This window comes from Danio aesculapii, chromosome 17 (genome assembly GCF_903798145.1).
Source record: "Danio aesculapii chromosome 17, fDanAes4.1, whole genome shotgun sequence".
In the NCBI taxonomy this organism is placed as follows: domain Eukaryota; kingdom Metazoa; phylum Chordata; class Actinopteri; order Cypriniformes; family Danionidae; genus Danio; species Danio aesculapii.
Genome location: NC_079451.1, coordinates 27,672,885 through 27,693,625, shown reverse-complemented (window position 1 = coordinate 27,693,625; position 20,741 = coordinate 27,672,885). Strand labels below are relative to the sequence as shown.

The 20,741-nt window shown below is 35.3% G+C and overlaps 1 protein-coding gene across 1 annotated transcript in view; it reads left to right on the top strand.

Moving 5' to 3' along the window:
• The window catches only part of dlgap2a (discs, large (Drosophila) homolog-associated protein 2a), a 179,831-nt gene that overhangs the window by 101,382 nt on the left and 57,708 nt on the right, over positions 1-20,741 (top strand). Inside the window, exon 2 of the mRNA XM_056477174.1 lies at positions 7,330-8,483. Within this exon, the coding sequence (XP_056333149.1) occupies positions 7,398-8,483 (1,086 nt within the window). The 5' untranslated portion in view covers positions 7,330-7,397. The remainder of the gene's footprint in view (positions 1-7,329; positions 8,484-20,741) is intronic.

Below are 20,741 nucleotides of genomic sequence, written 5' to 3'. Positions count from 1 at the left end.
ATACGTGTCTTCAGTTTGCTGGGATAAGCATGTTTTACCACGCTGAGCAGAAGCAGGCAAAGATAATAGACCTCATGCTAATTCACTCCTTTACGATAAGCATTTAACAGGCTTATCAGGAATCTCTCTCTCTCTTTCTTATGGGCAGGAGCGAACAGTGTCCTCGCTCTAAAAGTCAGTTCATAAAACAGAGAGCGATTGTTTGAGAGGGAAGAAAAGGACTGCTGTGGCAATCACTTTTGAGGATGGTGATTAATTGGAGGATTAATTGTCAAGCTGGAACAAAGTAGAACATTGTGGGAACATTCTGCTTAATGAAGCATGTTGAAGTGACAAAAGAGAGATATTTGCTGCTTTTATATGGCTTCTTACACACAGTTGTTTAGATACCTCGTTTAAGGCTCATTGTAAGTAAGTGTGCACCTATGTATATATATATATATATATATATATATATATATATATATATATATATATATATATATATATATATATATATATATATATATATATAGTTGAAGTCAGAATTATTAGCCCCTCTTTGAATTTTTTTCTTTTTTAAATATTTTCCAAAACTGTACATGAAAAAAGGCAAAAATTGTTGAAATTGAAAAGTTGTCAACAATTTTGTGTTTTTCTGTCAATGTAGCAAAGAGTGGATCTGAGTACTGTGAATACTGAACCACTGTATATATATATATATATATATATATATATATATATATATATATATATATATATATATATATATATATATATATATATATATATATATATATATACAGTTGAAGTTGGAATTATTAGCCCCCTGTTTATTTTTTTTTTCCCCAATTTCTTTTTCCCCAATTTCAGAGAGAAATTTTTTTCAACACATTTCTAAACATAACAGTTTTATTAATAACTCATTTCTAATAACTGATTTCTTTTATCTTTGCATGATGACAGTAAATAATATTATACTGCATATTTTTCAAGACACTTCTATACAGCTTAAAGTGACATTTAAAGGCTTAACTAGGTTAATTAGGTTAACTAGGCAAGTTATTTTATTACGATGGTTTGTGTACTATCGAAAAAACATATAGCTTAAATGGGCTGATAATTTTGACCTTAAAATGGTTTTAAAAATTTTTAAAAACTTGCTATTTATTCTGCTTTTATTCTAGCCAAAATAAAACAAATAAGACTTTCTCCAGAAGAAAAAATATTTTCTGACATACTGTGAAAATTTCCTTGCTTTGTTTGGGAAATATTTAAAAAAGAAAAAAAAAATTTAAAGGGGGGCTAATAATTCTGACTTCGACTGTATATATATATATATATATATATATATATATATATATATATATATATATATATATATATATATATATATATATATATATATATATATATATATATATATATATATATATATATGTTCCTAAAATGCATATTTGTATGTAATTTCAGAATTTAAAAACAGTTTCTTTACAGTATTGCAGTTAATTACATACTAAATACCTACAGTTTTGTTATGAAATTTATGTCAAAATACTACAAAGTATTACAAACTAAAAAGAAAATATTTGTATTTGTTTGGTTACTTAAACTTAATACAATTATATGAAGTATTATGAAAAATCTCAGTCAACTCTCCAAATGTCCACTCTGTTATTGTCAACTGTGTTAGGGCTCAATCTAAAAGTTTAACAGTTAGTTAAACAACAATTAGCAACAGAATCGATTGTTCCCTATTGCATTGTACCCTATTCACTTGTATATTGTAGATAGATTAAGTTTATTGTAAATTATACCATAAATGTATAGCTACAAATTTTGTGTACCATTCTAGTTTAAGGAAAAACGTGTATATACTACAAAAGTATATACAGTATGTACTAAATTTATTATTTTTTATTTAGTGAAGTTAATTAAAACGAATTAAATAAATTAAAACACTTTAATAAAAGTAAAAATACTACAAAAATTACACTAAAACATCACTCGTGAGTGTGTGCTTATAGAGGCTTCACTTACAAGCATTTGTGATGCCAGGATGCTCCCTACGTAGGCAGCTCACTAGTTGTCAGAGCTGTAGTCATGGCCGTGCAGTTCAACAGCTCCATCAGGTCTCACTGCCACCTTTCTCTGGTGTTAATGTGGTGTATGGATCATTTGTCTTCACTAGCACTGCTGTAGCAACACAGTCAGCAAAATAAAGCTTCTCTACCTGCTGCCGCCCGCAGAGAGTCGAGGACAGAGAGAGAGACGCGCGGCTGATTGCTCTCATGCTGTTAGTATGCAGGAGGCTGCAGTGAGCCCTATTTATTCAGCGGGGACGTCCAGGGTATGAATACTGAAATCATGAGAGGAGGTGACAGGAGGTGCTTCGGGCTGTAGAGCAGTGCCAAAACACTCGCCCATTCTCTAGAGCCTCCTGTGACCTGCTCTGAACTCAGACTGAGACCAGAGAGTCTCCTTTGTCCAGCAGACCGGCAGAGTATTATCATGCAACTAGAATATTAGACAAATAAATCATGATTAAAGGCAAGACACTACAAGTGAACATTGGTTAAATTATTAATTGATAGTTACATTAAGAATGTCAAACATTTGTTTATATTATATGTTTTCTAAAATGTTATGATTAAATATGCAAATGAGGTGTTGTTTAACTAAATACATACTAATTTATACACATTTCTAGTATGAACTTTTCGAACATTGAATGAAGTCATGTTGAAAAAATTCTGTAGATTTTTTTTGGGCATATTTGAGTCAGAGGTTTTTACAGGATTGTTAATCTGTTTTATAACTTTGATTCTGTGCAAAGCCGGAACAAAATCACAATTTTTGGTTAAATAAAATGTTATATTATAATCAGGTAAATTATGTTTGAATAAAAGACCCCTTCAAAATACAGATATGAATAAACTTGTTTGCTGTTGAAGAGCTGTTGAAGTGGATATGTATGGTCTAGTAACGGGGTGCCCAAACTTTTCCTTACAAAGAGCCAAAAAACAAACTTGATTGAGGCTAGTGGGCCGAAGGTAAATAAAGTTACCATGGGTAATTTTCTAATTTATTAATAATATTTAGAAAATACTATAAAAACAGCTTTATATATTAACTAATACAGTATATATTTTTTACATTTTAAAATAAACTTATTACAGTAAAAACTAAAACAATGTAATTTAAAAACAAAATACACTAGTTTTTGTCTTAATTTTCTCACCGATCTCTTCTGCATAATTCTCTCTCCATCGAGTGACGGTATTTACATTTTTACAAATCAGATTCATTTACAATATTAAATTGAAACATTTCATTTCAGTTTGCTTTTTTGTATATATATATATATATATATATATATATATATATATATATATATATATATATATATATATATATATATATATATATATATGTATATATGTATGTATACACATATATACACACACATATACACACATATGTATAAGGTACTCTTCTCAAGGTCATAGTCTTCTAGCTGATTCAGTCCGGGGGTATAGAGAAGCTCTTTTATCTGATCTGTTTTTAATGTCTGAAAAATAAAGCTTTTAATTTCAATCTCCAATCTGTGCTTCTCCTTTCTTGTAGTCTCTAGATATTTAGCTGCTGTTGTGTTGGATTTGCATAAAGGAGAAATAACCAACAACAGGCTGCTTTAAAACTATAACATCTCCAAAGATACCACAACCATTCTGGTCCTGTCAGTTTTATCTGTCACTTCAGATTTAGAATAGTAACTGTGGCTTATTGCAGAGCCTTCTGGGAGCGAAGGACACAATTGCATCTCTTCGATTTTTCTGATGTGCAAACCTGATTCTTTAGAGGTTCCTTGCTTTTAACCTTTGGCTGAGCATAATCAAGCGGCTGTATTGGCCAGTGTTTACAGAGTGTGATCCAAACAGTAGCGTTTGTTCTGGATGTGCTTTAAAGTGATTCACTGTGTTGTTCAGCCTCTCACAAAGTTTAATTTTAATGAAGTGCCTCTTTGCGATTCGCCGTCACTCTGAAATATTCTTTCATACGCTCGGAATAAACAAACTTGACATTCTCCTTCAGGTCCTCTTCAATCAAGATGGACTTGGGCATCATTATGGTGTGTGCTGACCTGAGCTAAAGATCCTCCTTATGGGTCAGTACTCTGTTTGTGTTCTAATTAAACACAAGGGAGGGGTTTGAATCGGTTGCTTTTCAAATTCACATTAAGATGCTTTGCTTTTGTCATCTGCCCAGTTTCTCGGTGCCCAGTTTCTTGCGTGTGGCTCAGACAGGTGCGAAGTATGAGGTCTCTATTTATTTAGTCAAAATATAAAATACAGTTACAAGAAGTGATGTTGTGAAATATTTTTATAGCTTATTATTATAATTATTATTATTATTATTTAAATTATTATTATTATAAAATGTTTAGATTGAATTATTGAACAGTTGTGTTTTTTTTAATTTGCAGCAAACCGGTGGCAATGGCGATATTTTTTTCATTTTTCCTCATAAATGAAAGAATACTTTAAATACTCACTATACAAGATGCACTATACAATATTGATGATTACTGATTAACCCTTTTTGGGGTAATAACCATATATGGTCACTTCATTGTCATTGATTACCATTTATAAACAGTTGAAATCAGAATTTTAGGCCCCTGTTTATTTTTTTAACAGATGGACATTTCAATACATTTCTAAACATAATAGTTTTAATAAGTCATCTCTAATATCTGATTTATTTTATCTTTGCCATGATGACAGTTAATAATATTATACTAGATATTTTTCAAGACACATCTACACAGCTCAAAGTGAAATTTAAAGACTTAACTAGGCAGGTTAAGGTAATTAGGCAAGTTGTTGTATAACGATGATTTGTTCTGTAGACTATTGAAAAATATATAGCATAAAGGGGCTAATAATATTGACCTTAAAATGGTTTTCAAAAAATTTAAAATTGCTTTTATTCTAGCCTAAATAAAACAAATAAGACTTTCTACAGTAGAAAAAATATAATGAGACATTCTGTGAAAATTTCCTTGCTCTGTTAAACCTCATTTGGGAAAAAATATTTTTATAGTCAAAAGAGTTCAAAAGTCTTGTAATAACCCCCAGTAACACTTCCGAGTTTTTACAAAAAGTTTTTCATTGAGTGCCCTATAAAGAGTTAATAATCCATTTAATTTCGCAAAGAAGAACAAGAAAATTAAAATAAATTGAATGCAGAAATCAGATTGTTAAAATTGAAACTGTATCTCAAATAAAAGCCTACTTTAAACTAGAGATGTCCCAATCAGATTTTTTTGCCCTTAAGTCTGTCAATTCATCACTTTTGGACTTTAGTGCAAAAGTAAATATTAAAAAATCGAATATAAAAACAAATAGCACCTCAACTTAAAATCCCCAGCAGGCAATCCCAATTTTACATATCTCACAGTCTGGTATGGTAATGTTGTTGTCATCAACTTTATAATACCTCCAGACTGGAGACACACTTGCACTTTCCGCTTCAAGCTGCTTCCATGTTCTACTTAGCCGGCATTTAACCAATTCGCACTAAAGTGATGTCATGCTGCACATGCTGTTTCTGTCTGAAGTCAAAAAAAAAGGTCTAACTCTGTGCCACCACATAACTATAGATGTGTTAAAAAATAATGAGAATATATATATATATATATATATATATATATATATATATATATATATATATATATATATATATATATATATATATATATATATATATATATATATATATATATATATATATATATATATATATATTAGAGTCCTGATTGGTAGGTAACGCCTGATTCCGATCGACTCTGAAACTGCATGATTGGCCCTGATTTCCAATCACGTGATTGGATCTGGACATCCCTATGAAACCAATTACTTCACTGCTGCAGTATCCAGCAATGCTTTACTATAGTTATACTATAGCTGTAGCTGGTTAAAATTCTAAAGACATTTTTAATAGAATGAACCAATGAGATTGTGTTGAGATATTCAATGTCACTGTAGCTTGTTTCAGATTGGAGGATTTGAGGGTGTTGCAATATCCCCTTGTTTCCCCTACTCTGTTAGTGGTGCATTTCCTGAACAGTGATGTAACGCGCTGCCATAGTACGATGCATTGTTGGGGACTAGTTACCCTTGCCTGTTTCTTGATCTGTGTCACAGGAACATCATTTGAACCACGCTGGTTAGAACTGTCTATAGTGACGTTCACAGGTTTTGGAGTGATAACCTCTGCTACTAAAGCTCAGTATTAGACTAATGTGAGACTATTGCTATTAATAATTTTTCTCGTGTGCATGGTCTAGTACATATAATATGACATTTTTAGAAAAGGCCTACACACTATTGTGATACTGTTTGCAGATTTGGTTTTGCTATGGATTTGTGACCCAAGTTGGCTAATGAAGTTTTTGGAAACATACAGAGTGTGAATATTTTCCAAATGATGTGCTTTCATTCTGATTAGAAAAAACAAGTTAAAAGTTATTAATAATGCCTCAGCTGAGATTAAATCGGTTGAGGTTTAACCAGCTTTCACTTTTGACACTGAAAACTCATTAAACCTGACACGTTATGTTCTGTATTTTCCCTGCGGTGATTGAAAAATGACCTTTGTATTAATATTCGTTACCATGTATTTTTTTTTACCACATGAAAATTCCCATTAATCACCTGTGTGGAATGACATGTGATCGAGCAGCATGAAATAGTTATGTCAGAAAGGGCAAACGGCTGGATGTGAAAACACCATCTCTGAGGCTCTGATGAAGTTAGCGGCAGGCTGCCCATATGTGGCTGTGATGAAAGATCACAGTGAATGTGGTTTTAATCTCTGAGCAATGTCTCTCAAGGACAACCGCTGAAGCACCTCGAAGTGCTCCCTCTCTCTCTGGATCCGGCTTTGACTGATGGCCCAGCGGTTCCAAAATGATAGGCTATTATTTTACTTTGCATTGGATAAATGGCAAGGCTTGCAATTCTGTCCTCGTAAGGCCTGGCAGGACCAGATGGGGTGGATCGGCAAAAGGGCTGTGGGACGTGCTATTGTGTGGACAACATTATTTCATTCCATTCATGATTTAATGTGTCTCGTTTTCCATGACTGTGCAGCTAAAAAGCTCACCTGAATTCCTAAAAGTGGCAGAGATTTTGTAAATTGAGCTTGTTTATATCTCTGCACAGTGTTTTACAAACATCCCTATTAGTTTCCTACATGTAAGGTATAAGCTGATGCAGAATGCCAGAGTAAAATCAATCAAACTCACTCGTCCTCGATTTTTTTCTCTGTCTTTGTCTTTCATAGATCAGCTAGATTCATGGTCTCCACCGCCGTACTTCGATGAAGACAGCTACCCCTCCCCTCCCAGGAATATGAAAGGTTTATCAAGCGGTCGTCCTCAGCTCACCTTCACATCAGGACACACCTGTGGGCTGCCAGACTGCGATCAGTCCTTCGATCACTTGCAGCATGTCGGCCCCGACTCCCGCTCTCCCTACCTGCTCAGTCCCACCGAGAGTTGCCCTTTGGATCCACACCGCTGCTCACCCCGCAGCTCCATCCACTCGGAGTGCATGGTGATGCCAGTTTCTATGGCATCTGACCACGTCTCCAGCAGCACCTTTCCTAGAATGCACTACAGTTCACATCACGACGGCTCGCGGGACGACGGCTCCACTTCTCACGGTGGAGGAGGAGGTGGTGGAGGAGGGGTTAGCATTGTCAGTGGGGGTGGCGGATCCGGGAAGATGAACCGTATTCCTGCGAACCTCCTTGACCAGTTCGAGAAGCAGCTACCGATTCATAGAGATGGTTTCCACACGCTGCAGTACCAGCGCACGTCTGCCACCACCACCAACAGTGAGCAGCGCAACGAGAGTCCCGGGCGCATCCGCCACCTGGTGCACTCCGTCCAGAAGCTCTTCACCAAATCGCATTCTCTTGAAGGCTCATCCAAGATGAACGGCACCAAGGGAGACTCTCGCTCAGACAGCGGACACCACCACCATCACCACCACCATCACGGCCATGACCATGGGAGCCACAAACACAGCAAACGAAGTAAGAGCAAGGAACGCAAGTCAGAGTCCAAGCAACGCTCAGGGATAGCAGGCTGGTGGAGCTCTGATGACAACCTGGACAGTGATAGCACCTACCGGACTCCCAGCATCATGAGTCGGCACCACGGAGATCATATCACCCACTGTTACCCGGACATGGGCCACGGGCACTTCGGTGACCTTTCACTAAAGACCTCTAAGAGCAACAATGATGTGAAATGTTCAGCATGCGAGAGCATCGCTATGGCCCCCGAGGGCAAATTCATGAAGCGCAGCTCCTGGTCGACGCTGACTGTCAGCCAAGCTAAAGAAGCCTACCGTAAATCTTCCCTCAACCTGGAGAAACCGACCATGCCTCAAGATCTGAAGTCCTCCATGAGGCCTTGTCATTTTTTGCAGGTGAGATCTAATTCATGAAGATGCGACTGCTGATGTGCTGTAAGACAGTGCTCCTCAACTAGGGGGCCTCAGAGGTCCACAAGATAGTTGTTAGCATTTAATCACCCTGAAATGGTTCCAAACCTTTATGAGTTTTGATTTTCTGATTAACACAAAAGAAGATATTTTTAAGAAACTAGTAGGAATTGACATCCATAGGAAGAAAAAAGGTAACACTTTATTTTGATGGTCCATTTGAGCATTCGTAGACTGTCTGCTTAACATCTGCTGATACTGCTCCTTCAACAGACATTTAACTGACTATAAGAAACTTGCAAGTACATGTCTACTTACACTAACCATAACCCTAACCCCAACCCTAACCCTAACCTAACAGTCTTCTTATAATCGGATGAGAATAAATTGCAATGTAACTTAAATACAACAAACGGACCATCAAAATACAGTCTGACCGAAAGAAAATAATGTAGAAGTCTTGATATCAGTTTCCAGAATGCTTTATAATAAATATAAATTAATTCTGTTGTTTTAAACAGGAAACACACTTAAACAGGTTTGGAACAAGTAGTAAATGAGTAAATGATGAAAGAATTTCCCTTGAAAATCTAGATAAGCATGGATAAGTATGGCTTTTTGTGAATGTTTTGTGAATTTTAAATGGGTGGTCCACAGTGTATTGTTAAGGCTTGGTTGTGTTTATAAGATGCTTGAACTGAACACGCTCTGTGGAAAGAGCAGAGTTTGGACATCATTTTAGCTTCACATTATAGCGCGTCTGGCCATGCCCCTCCGTTGCGCGGGGGGTGTGCGCGTGGTGAATGCGCGTAACTGGAAGTGTGATCTCCCCTGGATGTATTTTTTTGTAGTCCCAAAACTTTGTTCGCTGTAGGCTTTGCTAAGCTAACTCTGTTAACGCCAATGTCTCCTTTTGCATTAAACTTTGAGCTTATTACATTCAGAGATGTTGTTTACGTTCACACAGCTACATCACACATCAACTAAAGTTTAAAATATGATTTCATAGTGGACCACCCCTTTAAAATCTTCCTGTGCATTTTTATATTTCTTCTGAATACACATTTTGGTATCATTCCAAGTTTTGAATAATGAGGTGTAAGAATCGTGTGGGCATTTTAAGTGCTCTAGGATTCAAAAAGTTAGATGTTTGCCGGTGTGTAAGGTGTCAATATAAGTTACTCTATTCATTTTCAAAACAAACCTTGGTGTGGCTGTTTTCTGATCCATGGTTTATTGGTGCCAGTAAATTGTTGTTTAGTATTCAGAAGGCTCCCAAAAGAGTCAATAGTCCGCTGAAATGGTTGTTACATAGCCTGGAATATATTAGTATTTCCGCTGATGGAGAAAATAGCCTGATCGAGGTGTTTGTGATGTTGTGAAGTGCTAATGTGCTAAATTGAGAGGCAGATTTATTGGTCTTGTCACTCAGAATAAACCAGTATGTTTGTTGTTTATGTACAGAATTATTGCAAACAGTGACTCATATTGATTAACATTGATCTTTCTGTGCAAATGGGTGATTTTCCAAATGCATCACATTGCATGGGATTCTTTATTTAGGGTGCTGTCAGACCTCTGGAAATAGCTTCTTGCTGTTTTCTAGTTCGTTTGTACAATTATGCCTGCTTATCCTACATGTATAAATGGATGCTGGATTGTCACAGGTCAGTATTTCTGAAATTAATCATCTATCGGTCATAGTAGAGTGCAGCTACTATGCGAATATATCTGGAAATTGCTTGGGATCATTATTGTGTTTTAGAACATGCCTATAATAGCTTTTTAATAATACTCTACCTACTTTAAAGAAGAAATATTATTTTAAATATATGACCATGGTTTCAGCCTCATGCACTTTAAATATGGATAATGACATATTCTTCTTTAGAAAATGGTAACAATGACAAAAATTCATTATTTCAGTTTTCTAAACACATTACTTTCAGCTGTAGGATTGAGGGAGGCATATAGTGCAGAGTTAATCCATAATTAATTTTCTTATTATCTAATACCATTAAGATTAAAACTAAGCGTTTTATTATGGGCATGGTCATCGATGTCGCACATTGCAAATATGAATTCTTGTTTGCAAAGTTAGCTTTTGACCATTAAAAGTGAATACAAATTTATTCATTATGATTCCCATACCTCTGTGTCTGAACCACACCAGGCCCTGAAATAAGGTCTACAAAAGAAAAACGTATTGAAAACATGATTCTGAGTTATTGGAGAAACCAACATCTCAGAATGGGCCAGCATCCAAAACACAACATATGTTGGTCTGTCAGAACTAGTTAGTGTTGCAGATGTGTGACTCAAGCAGTTAGATCAGCAGGTATAATGAAAAAACACCCTTAGTAAACATCTGCTGAAACAGCAGCCTCTACCAGTCCTGGACTTATGCAAGAGCACAGCACAAGCAGTGAGGCTGATGGCCTCGTTCAGATAATTAATGAATGGATGGATCTGGGTGTTTCCTTAGGGTGAAAAAAAATCCAGAGAGCCTAAATCGGTATTACATTTTATGTATTGGAGGCTTGTTGGGAGCTCATTCAGGCCCCTTTGAGTCTTTGTAGACAATTGAGCTTTTGTCTTATGCGTAATTTGTGTCAGCAATGGGAATGACAAAAGTTGAATGTGGCCAAGATTATTCTAAAGGAAATCTGCTACTGTTAAACCCAAAGTAAACTGTGTTGTTTTTGTTAATAGTTGAACTCACAGAATATAAGAACAGCAATTTTTAAAGGATTTTGTGAAAAGAAATGTCTAGATGTTTCGCTGCAATGTCTTCGGGAATTAAGGGTAATAATCAGGCTCAGAAAAGATCCCATAAAGAATTATATTTATCAGTCTTTACGATGGCCTCCAAACACATAAATACATATTTCTAAATACATATATCGGGTATTGATATCTGCTAAAATTTCCATATTGGTGCATCTTTGGTAAAAATCATATACTTGTTTAAATAAGTTCAAGAAAATATTGCAGGCAAAATTTTCATTATAAATTTTCAGTATTGTGTAGTGTGTGAACTACACCCAGCCCTGGCTCATTGGAAAAACATGCCTCATACATTTTCCTACACAAAACATAAAATATATTGCCTCGCTTGCATTTTGTTGCATATTTCAGATGACAAATCCACTAGAGGGTGCTATCTACATTTTTGTGAATCTGAAATGCATTACCTGGGGTCCATTTGATTGTGCATTTCAGTTAAATGTCCTTCTTGTGCACATCCACGAGAGGGCAGGGCTTGTCATACAGATCCCGTAGCCTAGCAAACCACTGCACTAACTCAACCATGTTAACTCAACCAGTGTTCAATCATAAGAGAACATGAAGTGTGAACATGTAGTTTTATCTTGATTTTACATTGCTTTTATCTCTTTTGTGGAACCATGCTTTACCTGGCTCAAACCTAAGCTCTTTGGTCACAACAGTGTACAAAGTGAGCTACCTGTACCAAGCAAACCGACTGTACATGTAAATTTGTCCATGTAGAGCAGGGGTCTCAAACTGCCAGTCGCAGGCCATTTATGGACCACCCTCCTCCTTCCTCCCGCCCGCAACAGACGTCAAAAATATAATGCGATTCGGCCCGCCATAACAGATATTTTTGAACCACTATCATTGTTGTGCAGTTGCATCTAGCCATTTGTGGTTCAGCCATTTTGTTGCATTCAGAGTAGTTTTACTTTCATTTTCTCTCAGTGTCATGGTCAAAAGTAACAGTAATAGTAATTCTATGGCTCATTTAAACGTTAAAATATATGTCCGTAAGTGCTCTATTTTTACTAAAGCTCTCTTTTTGTAAAATTCAAGGGTCTTTTGATTAGCATCAGTTTTAATACCATGTGTATTTTGTTGTACAAACACTTCTTCATGGCTTACACGTGTTATGCTAGTGGTGTAACAAATATGTTAATTTTGCTAATATTCGATTCAAATTGTCTCATTAATAGATTTTGCTCATATGCTTATAAAGATTTGCATAAAAACTATGTGCATTACTAAAACTGTACTGCTAGTTGAATTGAACTTGCTAGAGTAAATGTGAATATGTACATACTTTCCCTCACTTTATTGTAGTTTTACAAAAAAAAAGAAAGATATAGAAGAGCAATTGCCAGTAAAGTCACTTAAGTTACCCAAACAGCTTTCTGTTGTTCTTACGCTATTTGAACAATACAATTGGTTGGGACAGAATAATAATTATTTTGCCTATTATTTATAGTATTTTCTTAGCAATTTAAAATCCCCCTTCAATATGTACAACAAGAAACAAAAAGCTAGAGTTTTTACTGCATATACTCTGTGGAAGAATGACTGAGTGTGTGTCTATTGCTCAGCCATACACACAACAACCAGATATATTTCAGCAGCTGATGTGTGACACGATAACCATGCTGATTTGCATTCTTACTGATGACAGGTAATGCTTGAAATATAAACGTCATTTCTGTTGTCCTAAGATGCATCAGTTATGTCAGGTTTCCACTTTTTTTTTGTGATTGAATGTTAAAACGACCCTCCTGTGAATTGTCAGTTTGAGTTTGAGATCCCTGATGTAGAGACAGGTGAGGCAAATGTTTTTGATTTCAAATCATAGACACTGTTAAGTTGTTTTATTTATTTGGTTTTGGAAAAGGAACAAAAGTCATACTGCCGTGTTGCATTCATTTTACCTAGAAACTGCAGGCAAACACACATTTAAGTATGTTTTTGTGATTTCACAAAATGTAGGCTGAAGCATGTATTACCAATGAGCCTGTTTTGCAAATTGTTAACCATGCAAATTCACGTTGAAATTACTGGATTTCAATCTGTGAGAATTGCCGTTTTATGCTAATACTCATAAACCAGTGATGTTTATAGTCTGATAGTCTGTTGTTCAAAACTGTGCACAGTACTCATGTAAAGTTTGAAAGTAATACTCATGTCATTCTTTATTCAATTAGTCTTTATGAAGAACTTGGTATGCATAGGGTTGAGTCTCTAATTACTGACAAGCTTCATATATAGCTACATTTGACCTTTATAAGTCAGGCAAGGAACAAAATGCTCTGCAAACTTGTACAAAAGACACATTTTTTCTGTCAGCATAGGTGCAAAACCATTTTCAGCATCCATTTTTTTTAAAGGCTAATTGTTTTTTGCCAGTAATCACTCCCGATTCTAATTTCAGCTCAAATGCCTCTGACACACAAATGTGGACTTTTACTGAGGGACGAAAACAAGCTCTTTCCATCTGTCTTTCTTAGCACAGCAATTAGCTTAAGTGTGTTTGCATTTCAAATATGTCCAAAAGGATTAAACCTCAGCCTGCAGGAAGGGGACAGAAAGCGTCCAGCAGTCGGTGACTGTGATGCATCTTTGGGTCAGGCGTTTAATAGGTTCTCTCGACCCTAACAAAAATAGCCTGTGCCGTCTATCATGCTGGTGCTATTTTTGGCTGCTGTTATCGATGCAGCCCGCTGTGACGCAAACTCTCCGGGAGGGACGCTCGCCCCTTCACTCTGATGGTCCGGTGTCCTGAGCAGCGATGGCAATAAAGCAGCTATTTTTGGTGCTTGTTCATCATAGCGCTCCCCATCTTGAGTGGATTGAATCATTAGCTGAGATTGTGATTTGGATCAAAATCAATACTAAATGGTTTACGAGACGACTTTTTGGCAAGGGTTTCCTCCAGGTTTCAACACTTCCTTCATAAATCATTGATCACGTTATGAGGAGGACAGTAGTTCATTTCATTGTGGGCTGAAGCCTCAGAGATGTGATGCATAGAAGAGTTATGGCTATTCAAACTGGCTCTAAAGTTTTTAAGCAGGTTCAAGTGGATTTTGAATGCAACTTTTTAATGTTTTATATCATTCCTATTGTCCAGCTTTAGTTATGTGGTTCAAGTGGATTTAGAGTGAAAATTTTCTATGTTTTATGTCATTCTATTTTTCAGTTTCAGTTTGATTATTGTTGCTGGAAAAAAGTGTTTTTAATTCAGCAGATCATTCTGCTTAAACTGACAGATCTGCACCTCTTTTCAAGATTAACCGGATTATTTTTTTCCCATTGTGGTGTTTACATGAAGGTTTCTCATTCTCTATGAACCATCAGTCAGATTACGAATGGATTATTAAAATGCATTTAATGCAGCAGTTGATTTCGCTGTCAGATCTGACCTTTGTAAACATTTCAGCAAAGACTTTTATGCTGATATCTGTTACCAGCAGTTGGATCTCCCACAGCTTTGGGTGAAGGCCTGGTCCTCCTGACAGGAGAGTAATAGCCAATTCACTCCTCTGTGATTCTTAAAGTGACTCCTCTGTTATCAAACAAAACAGTTGACCAAAATGAGAGATTTACTGCTCTTCACTCAACATCTATAGCAGCTTTAATCAACATTTAAATACAGTGAATAAAAAGTGAACGAGATTTTATGACCTGATTTAATTTCTATATTGCCATTGACTTTAATAGGCTAAACCTTTTATTTTACTTTCATTTTTCTAATGTTTAATATCTATTCTATTATTTGAAGCTAATTTAGTTTCAACTAGGCTTATATACAATTAAGCTGCTCTGAATGAACAGGTTAAGGAGTTTAGGTTCATTTTGAGAGTTCTTCTGGGTAGGTTTGAGGTTTTTGTTCTTTTTTTGTGGGGAGTGAGGGGGTTACATCCCAATGTTGACAGGTATGCAACACTGATATAGAAACAAATTAGCAAACAAGTCATACTAGAATGACTTCTAAAGGATAATGTAAAAATTCTGAATGATAATGTAGAAAATAAAAGCTAGATAATAAAAAAAGTGTTGGTATTAGAAGGTCAATGGTTGAAAAAAATGCAAGGTGACTTGAAAAATTAGCACAGTGAATAGGAATGTGTTTACATCAATCCTAATTAATGTGGCACAATACACTGCAAAAAAAAGCTTTTTTTTACTTAAGTTTTTGACTTGTTTTCTAGTCCAAATACAAAAAAAAACTCCTAAATTAAGAAGCAAAATAAAAAAATAAACACAAAAGCAGACATGTAAAAACTGTTGTCTTGTTTTCATAAATAATATGACAAATTTAAGCAAAATAATCTAATTTCAAAGCAAAAACAAGATTATTTTGCTTACCCCATTGGCAGATTATTTAGCTTGTTTTAAGGAAAAACTCATTTCATTTTGACATTATTTCTGAAGACAAGACAATATTTTTTACTTGTCTACAAAATGCTTCTTCATTTAAGAATTTTTCTATATCTGGACTAGAAACAAGGCAAAAACGTAAGAAAAGCATTTTAGCAGTGTATTTCTATTTCTAAACTTTTACTATATGTTCCTTGGCAGACACAAATCATGTGAAACAGCGAAACTTCTCATTAAAACCGATTCTTTTTTACATTCAACTAGTAGAAAAAGTGCAAGTGTATTCCAGTCCCATTGGTAGGCAGAGCATCAAACCGTTGTGCATTTGCATAGCTTAACTTTTCTTTCAACTTTCTGTGAACAACCTTAAGAGTAGCTCTGAAAGTCAGAGATGAAGTTTTCAAACCTCATGACTTTGACATTTCGGCAGAGGTTGGCTGACAGACACTGTTGGGTTTAGTCCACTGCACCGTGAACATCGCCATTCGCTATCTGAATGATAAAGGATCATGTGAAGGGTGTTAAATGAGCAGACCTCTCCAGCTGAGTCTTGCCGTGTGGAAGCACAAACTCCGTCACACTCTGACACACAGCTTACCCTTCTCATTATGCTCTTTCTCTCTGTATTCTTCACCTGTCTCTAAAGGCTACGAGAAGAGACGATTGCATTTTAATAGATTTTCTGATAGGTCAGCGAAGGTGAATCTAATAACCAATTAATACCACTGTTTACAAGCCAGCAAGAGCCAAACGGCGTCTCTTACAAACACACAACAATTCAATAAACTGAGAGAGTCAGACAATTGAAGAGGTCAGACACAGCTGGAGAGTGTGTGTGTGCGCGTGTGTGATGAGTGGGGGAATGTTGATGACAGCAGATGCTATTTGTGTCACTGTTTGTCCCCTAAATGAGCTTTAACATACTTGGTCTTTCAGCAGAGATAATCAGAGACACTTGTTCTAAAACAAACATGTCAATTAGATTTAATGTTGAATTGTTTAAATGGCATAAACTGGGATAGTTAAAAAAGGATTCAGGGCCAAACAACATTAACCCTTATGTACTGTTGGGGATGTTTTCAACCACTCCGGGGTGATTTTGTGTCTTAATTTGGCCATAACTTGGCCATAACTTCTGTGTTTCAGCTAGCGGAATGATTCTTGGTGACAAATCTTATTTTGACACATATTTTGAGAAAATGCTTTGAATTCTTTTTACAAAACAACAATACACTCATTTTTATGTTCAGGACGAAAACATCCACTGAATTAAACTGCTGTAAAAAAGCATCAGATCATTTTTTTTATTTCTTTTGCATAAATATATTAATCAACCTCAGTCCTGATCAAAACGACTAATTGTTTAGACAATTACAGGATTTTAATTAATTCAGATTCCTATTACAGGATTTTAATAGACAAATTCAAAAATTATGTCACTGATTTGGTGAAAAAAACACACAAAATTACATATTTTCAATATAAAAACTAATTGTGGATTGGAATTGTTGACCTTTTATTGCCTTTGATGGATTGTTTTTAGATTCATTTTCTTTTTTTCTCCCTAATTTACTGTTGGCGGCTGCTTTTGCCCCATTGACTTTTATCATGACCACTTTTTAAAACCATGACACCATATAATCATGATTGTTGGTGGTTTTCCATTCCATGGTTTTTCCATTTGTAATTTTTACTGTTGATCATCAGTTGGCACAATTAACTCTTTAGATAGACCTGTGCACAAAAAAAAAGCTTAGTTTATGGAGTACAACAGCAAATTAAAGTGTGTGTATGCATGTCTGTGAGTGTGTGAGAGTGACCTTTACGCACTTACCTTGATGTCTCTGAGAAAATCAAAATATGCATCTCAGCTCTTAGAACTACATGGAGTAAACAAAAACAAAGTCAATAGGACAAAAACAGCCACCAACAGTAAATTAAGGAGAAAAAAATGAAAATCTAATAATGCATCAAAGCCAAAGTTGTTATTAATCGTTCACATGTCCAAGACTGTGATAAAAGTTTTTAAAAATCCAGTTATATTGAAAATACATCATTTTGTGTGTGTTTTTTCACCAAATCAATGACATCATTGGTGAATTTGGCAATTAAAAAGTTAAAATCCTGTAATTTTCTAAACAATCTAGTACTTTTGATCAGGACTGAGATTGATTAGCAGATTTTTGCAAAAAAATGGAAAAAAATATTTATCTGATGCATTTTGACAGCAGTTTAATTCAGTGAATATTTTCATGCCAAACATAACAAAAGAGTAATAAATTTGAACAGTGCACAGGATTATTATGCAGTTCTTCACTGGATTAAGTTACGTAATTTTATTGTTGTGATATTCAAATTTTAAGGATTTTATCATGATCTTACGGTTTGTGCAATTACATTTTTAAAATTTAGTTTCTTATGCTCACAAAGTACAAAATTAATACAATAAAAACTGATTAAGTGAAATAGCATGAAGTGTTTTCTATTTTTATATAACAAATTATTGGTCACATGTTGGTTTAAGGGTATCTCACTATTAGCAAACCATTAACTTAGAATTTTAGTGCAATAAACTATGAATACGCTGCTTACTAGTTAGTAAAGTAGTAGTTGGGTTGAAGTATTGGGTAGGATTAGGGATGTACTTTATAGGTAATACTTTATAAGTTCTAATAAACAGCCGATATCTCTAGTTAATATATATCTAGTCAATATATCTAGTTTATAGTGAAAAAAATATATACCAAATCTAATGTGTCACCAAATTATTACATTAAGCTTTTCTGGAAATTCAGATAGATGTAGGGGTGGATGGATAGTTAGTTTGTTTTTTATTATATATCTATAGTTTTAAAAGATAATAGTTATAGCAAAGCAATAGTCTGACTTGCTTTGTCACTTGCATGTCCAAAAATAAAACTTGGTATAAAAATATATACTAAAATCTTCATTCGGGCCATCCATTCTGGAGGAGGGGGACTCAAAATCTCAATGATTTTTCAGGAGTTTTACACCACAGATTGTGTCTGTCCTCTGGCGTTTTTGGTTAATTAAATGTCTAAAAATATCAAACTCCTTCAAGACTTAATTAACCTAAAGACTTCTATGGATTAAGTGTGTGTGCATGTGTGTACGCGTGTGTACGAGGGTGTCCGTGACATTTACTCATTTTCATTGACTCCTTGATCACAATCGTTCTTCTTACTGAATGCTAAAGAGCCACGAGGCGGCTGAAATGTGCCTCCTGTGACCTGGACGAGAGGATTTCTGATAAACAAAAGGCTTTTGGTAAAAGGACACAGAGTTAATCAAGCTGTTTCGTATTAAATGCCATCTACTGTGGTTCAATTGATTCAAATCCTTAATGGAATGTTACGTGGATTAACCACTGTGTGCTCTGAAAGACTAAAATATTTTTTAAATGTTAACATTTTTTTGAAAATATTTGCTCTCTAAACACAAATGAAAATTTGACTGACTTTCTTTAGCTTGTGTATTAATTGATTTTTGATTAAAATCTAAGTTTGAACATAATTTTCACATCCTGTAAGCCGTTAAAGACAGAAAAGATCTGAGAAATGTTATTTTATTGTTTATTTTTTAACAAGGCTGCATTTATATGATCACATATTTTAGCTGTGCATTTCAACCAATTTATTTAAAGAAACTTCAGAAGTTTTAAAAGAAGTTTTAACTACATTTAATGTTGCAAGAAGATAGAAAATTATGACATGATGCTTTTCATGCAACCATTTCACTTTGTTACAATTAGCTGGAGTACCCACCATACTCGCTAAACACTCCCCCAGCCATTCTACCGGTCTACACCTACCATCATGCTTTGCATCACATAGCTGAAATAATTTATTAATTTGGACACTGATTACACAGCTGCAGCATATCCAGCATAACAGTTTCTGGATTTGCTGCATCACAGACGCCAATCTTTTAAGAATTTATAAAAAATTTATTACTTTCTGGCCATCAGATATTAGGCAAGGATATATATATTTGCGATTGTGATTTTGGAAAGTATTACATCGTTTTGCAAACGTTTATTATTACCATTTGTTATACAGTTTGATAGAGCGCTTGGACCCGGAAGCTGCTTCGTGTGATTTCACACATAACTGATAGCAAGCACAATAATCCACAATGATAAACATTAGGTGAGCAGGTTACATTGTAACCCCTTGTCCTAACAACACGCTACGTGAAGAGATTTGTAGTAATAAGCACTTTGGCAGTTTGCATTAGACGAAACACGGCAGAAATTTAAATACAGCAATTTAGAAGCCCAGAATATGCACTCACTCACGAAATGGTAAGGTTTATAATCTGACTAATACATATTAAACCTTTTTAACATTATTAAATATACATGCAAAATCACTTATATGTGTTGGTTTCAAGTCACACTAGAGTTTGTGCGTGCAAAATTCTGTTGTACGGCGCTGCGAAAAGGGGCGAGATTAAACAAGATGATTAGACATTTAAAAAAGCGAGCGATTAGTCCATGTTATTAACATTTTTGTCCGGAGAGATCATGTTTTGATCCTCAATTGGTCTCACGCAATCATGTGATGCGATTTCATAGGTCAGAGTTCGCCAAGCTTGAACTTTCCAATGCAGCGAACTGCGAAACTTGCCACACAAGCTTGCGTTTCCAGTCTGACGCATTCACGTGCAATGTATGGAAGTCTATGGGGAGAAAAGTGCAGTGTGACTGCAGCTTCAAGGTGTATGAGTGTGTTGCTTAAATATGCTGCAGCTGTTTTAGTGTAATAAGTGTCCAAATTGGTAACCTGTTTTACCTGTGAGATACAAAGCATGATGGTATGTGTAGTCCTGGTTGAATGGCTGATGGAGGGTTCATCTTCTGGAATGCCCTCTAGTCAGTCTGGTTGGTACTCCATCTAATGACTCGTAACACATATCTTGTGATGACTTTACTAGAAGACTAGAACATTACAAGAAAACTAGGATCTTGAGAAGAATTTCTTTTTGTTTTATCGTATACAAATTTATATTACCAAACAAGTTAGGTCAAAAATAATCCAAACAGAGTCAAAATACTACATTACCCACTCTGAAAAAAAA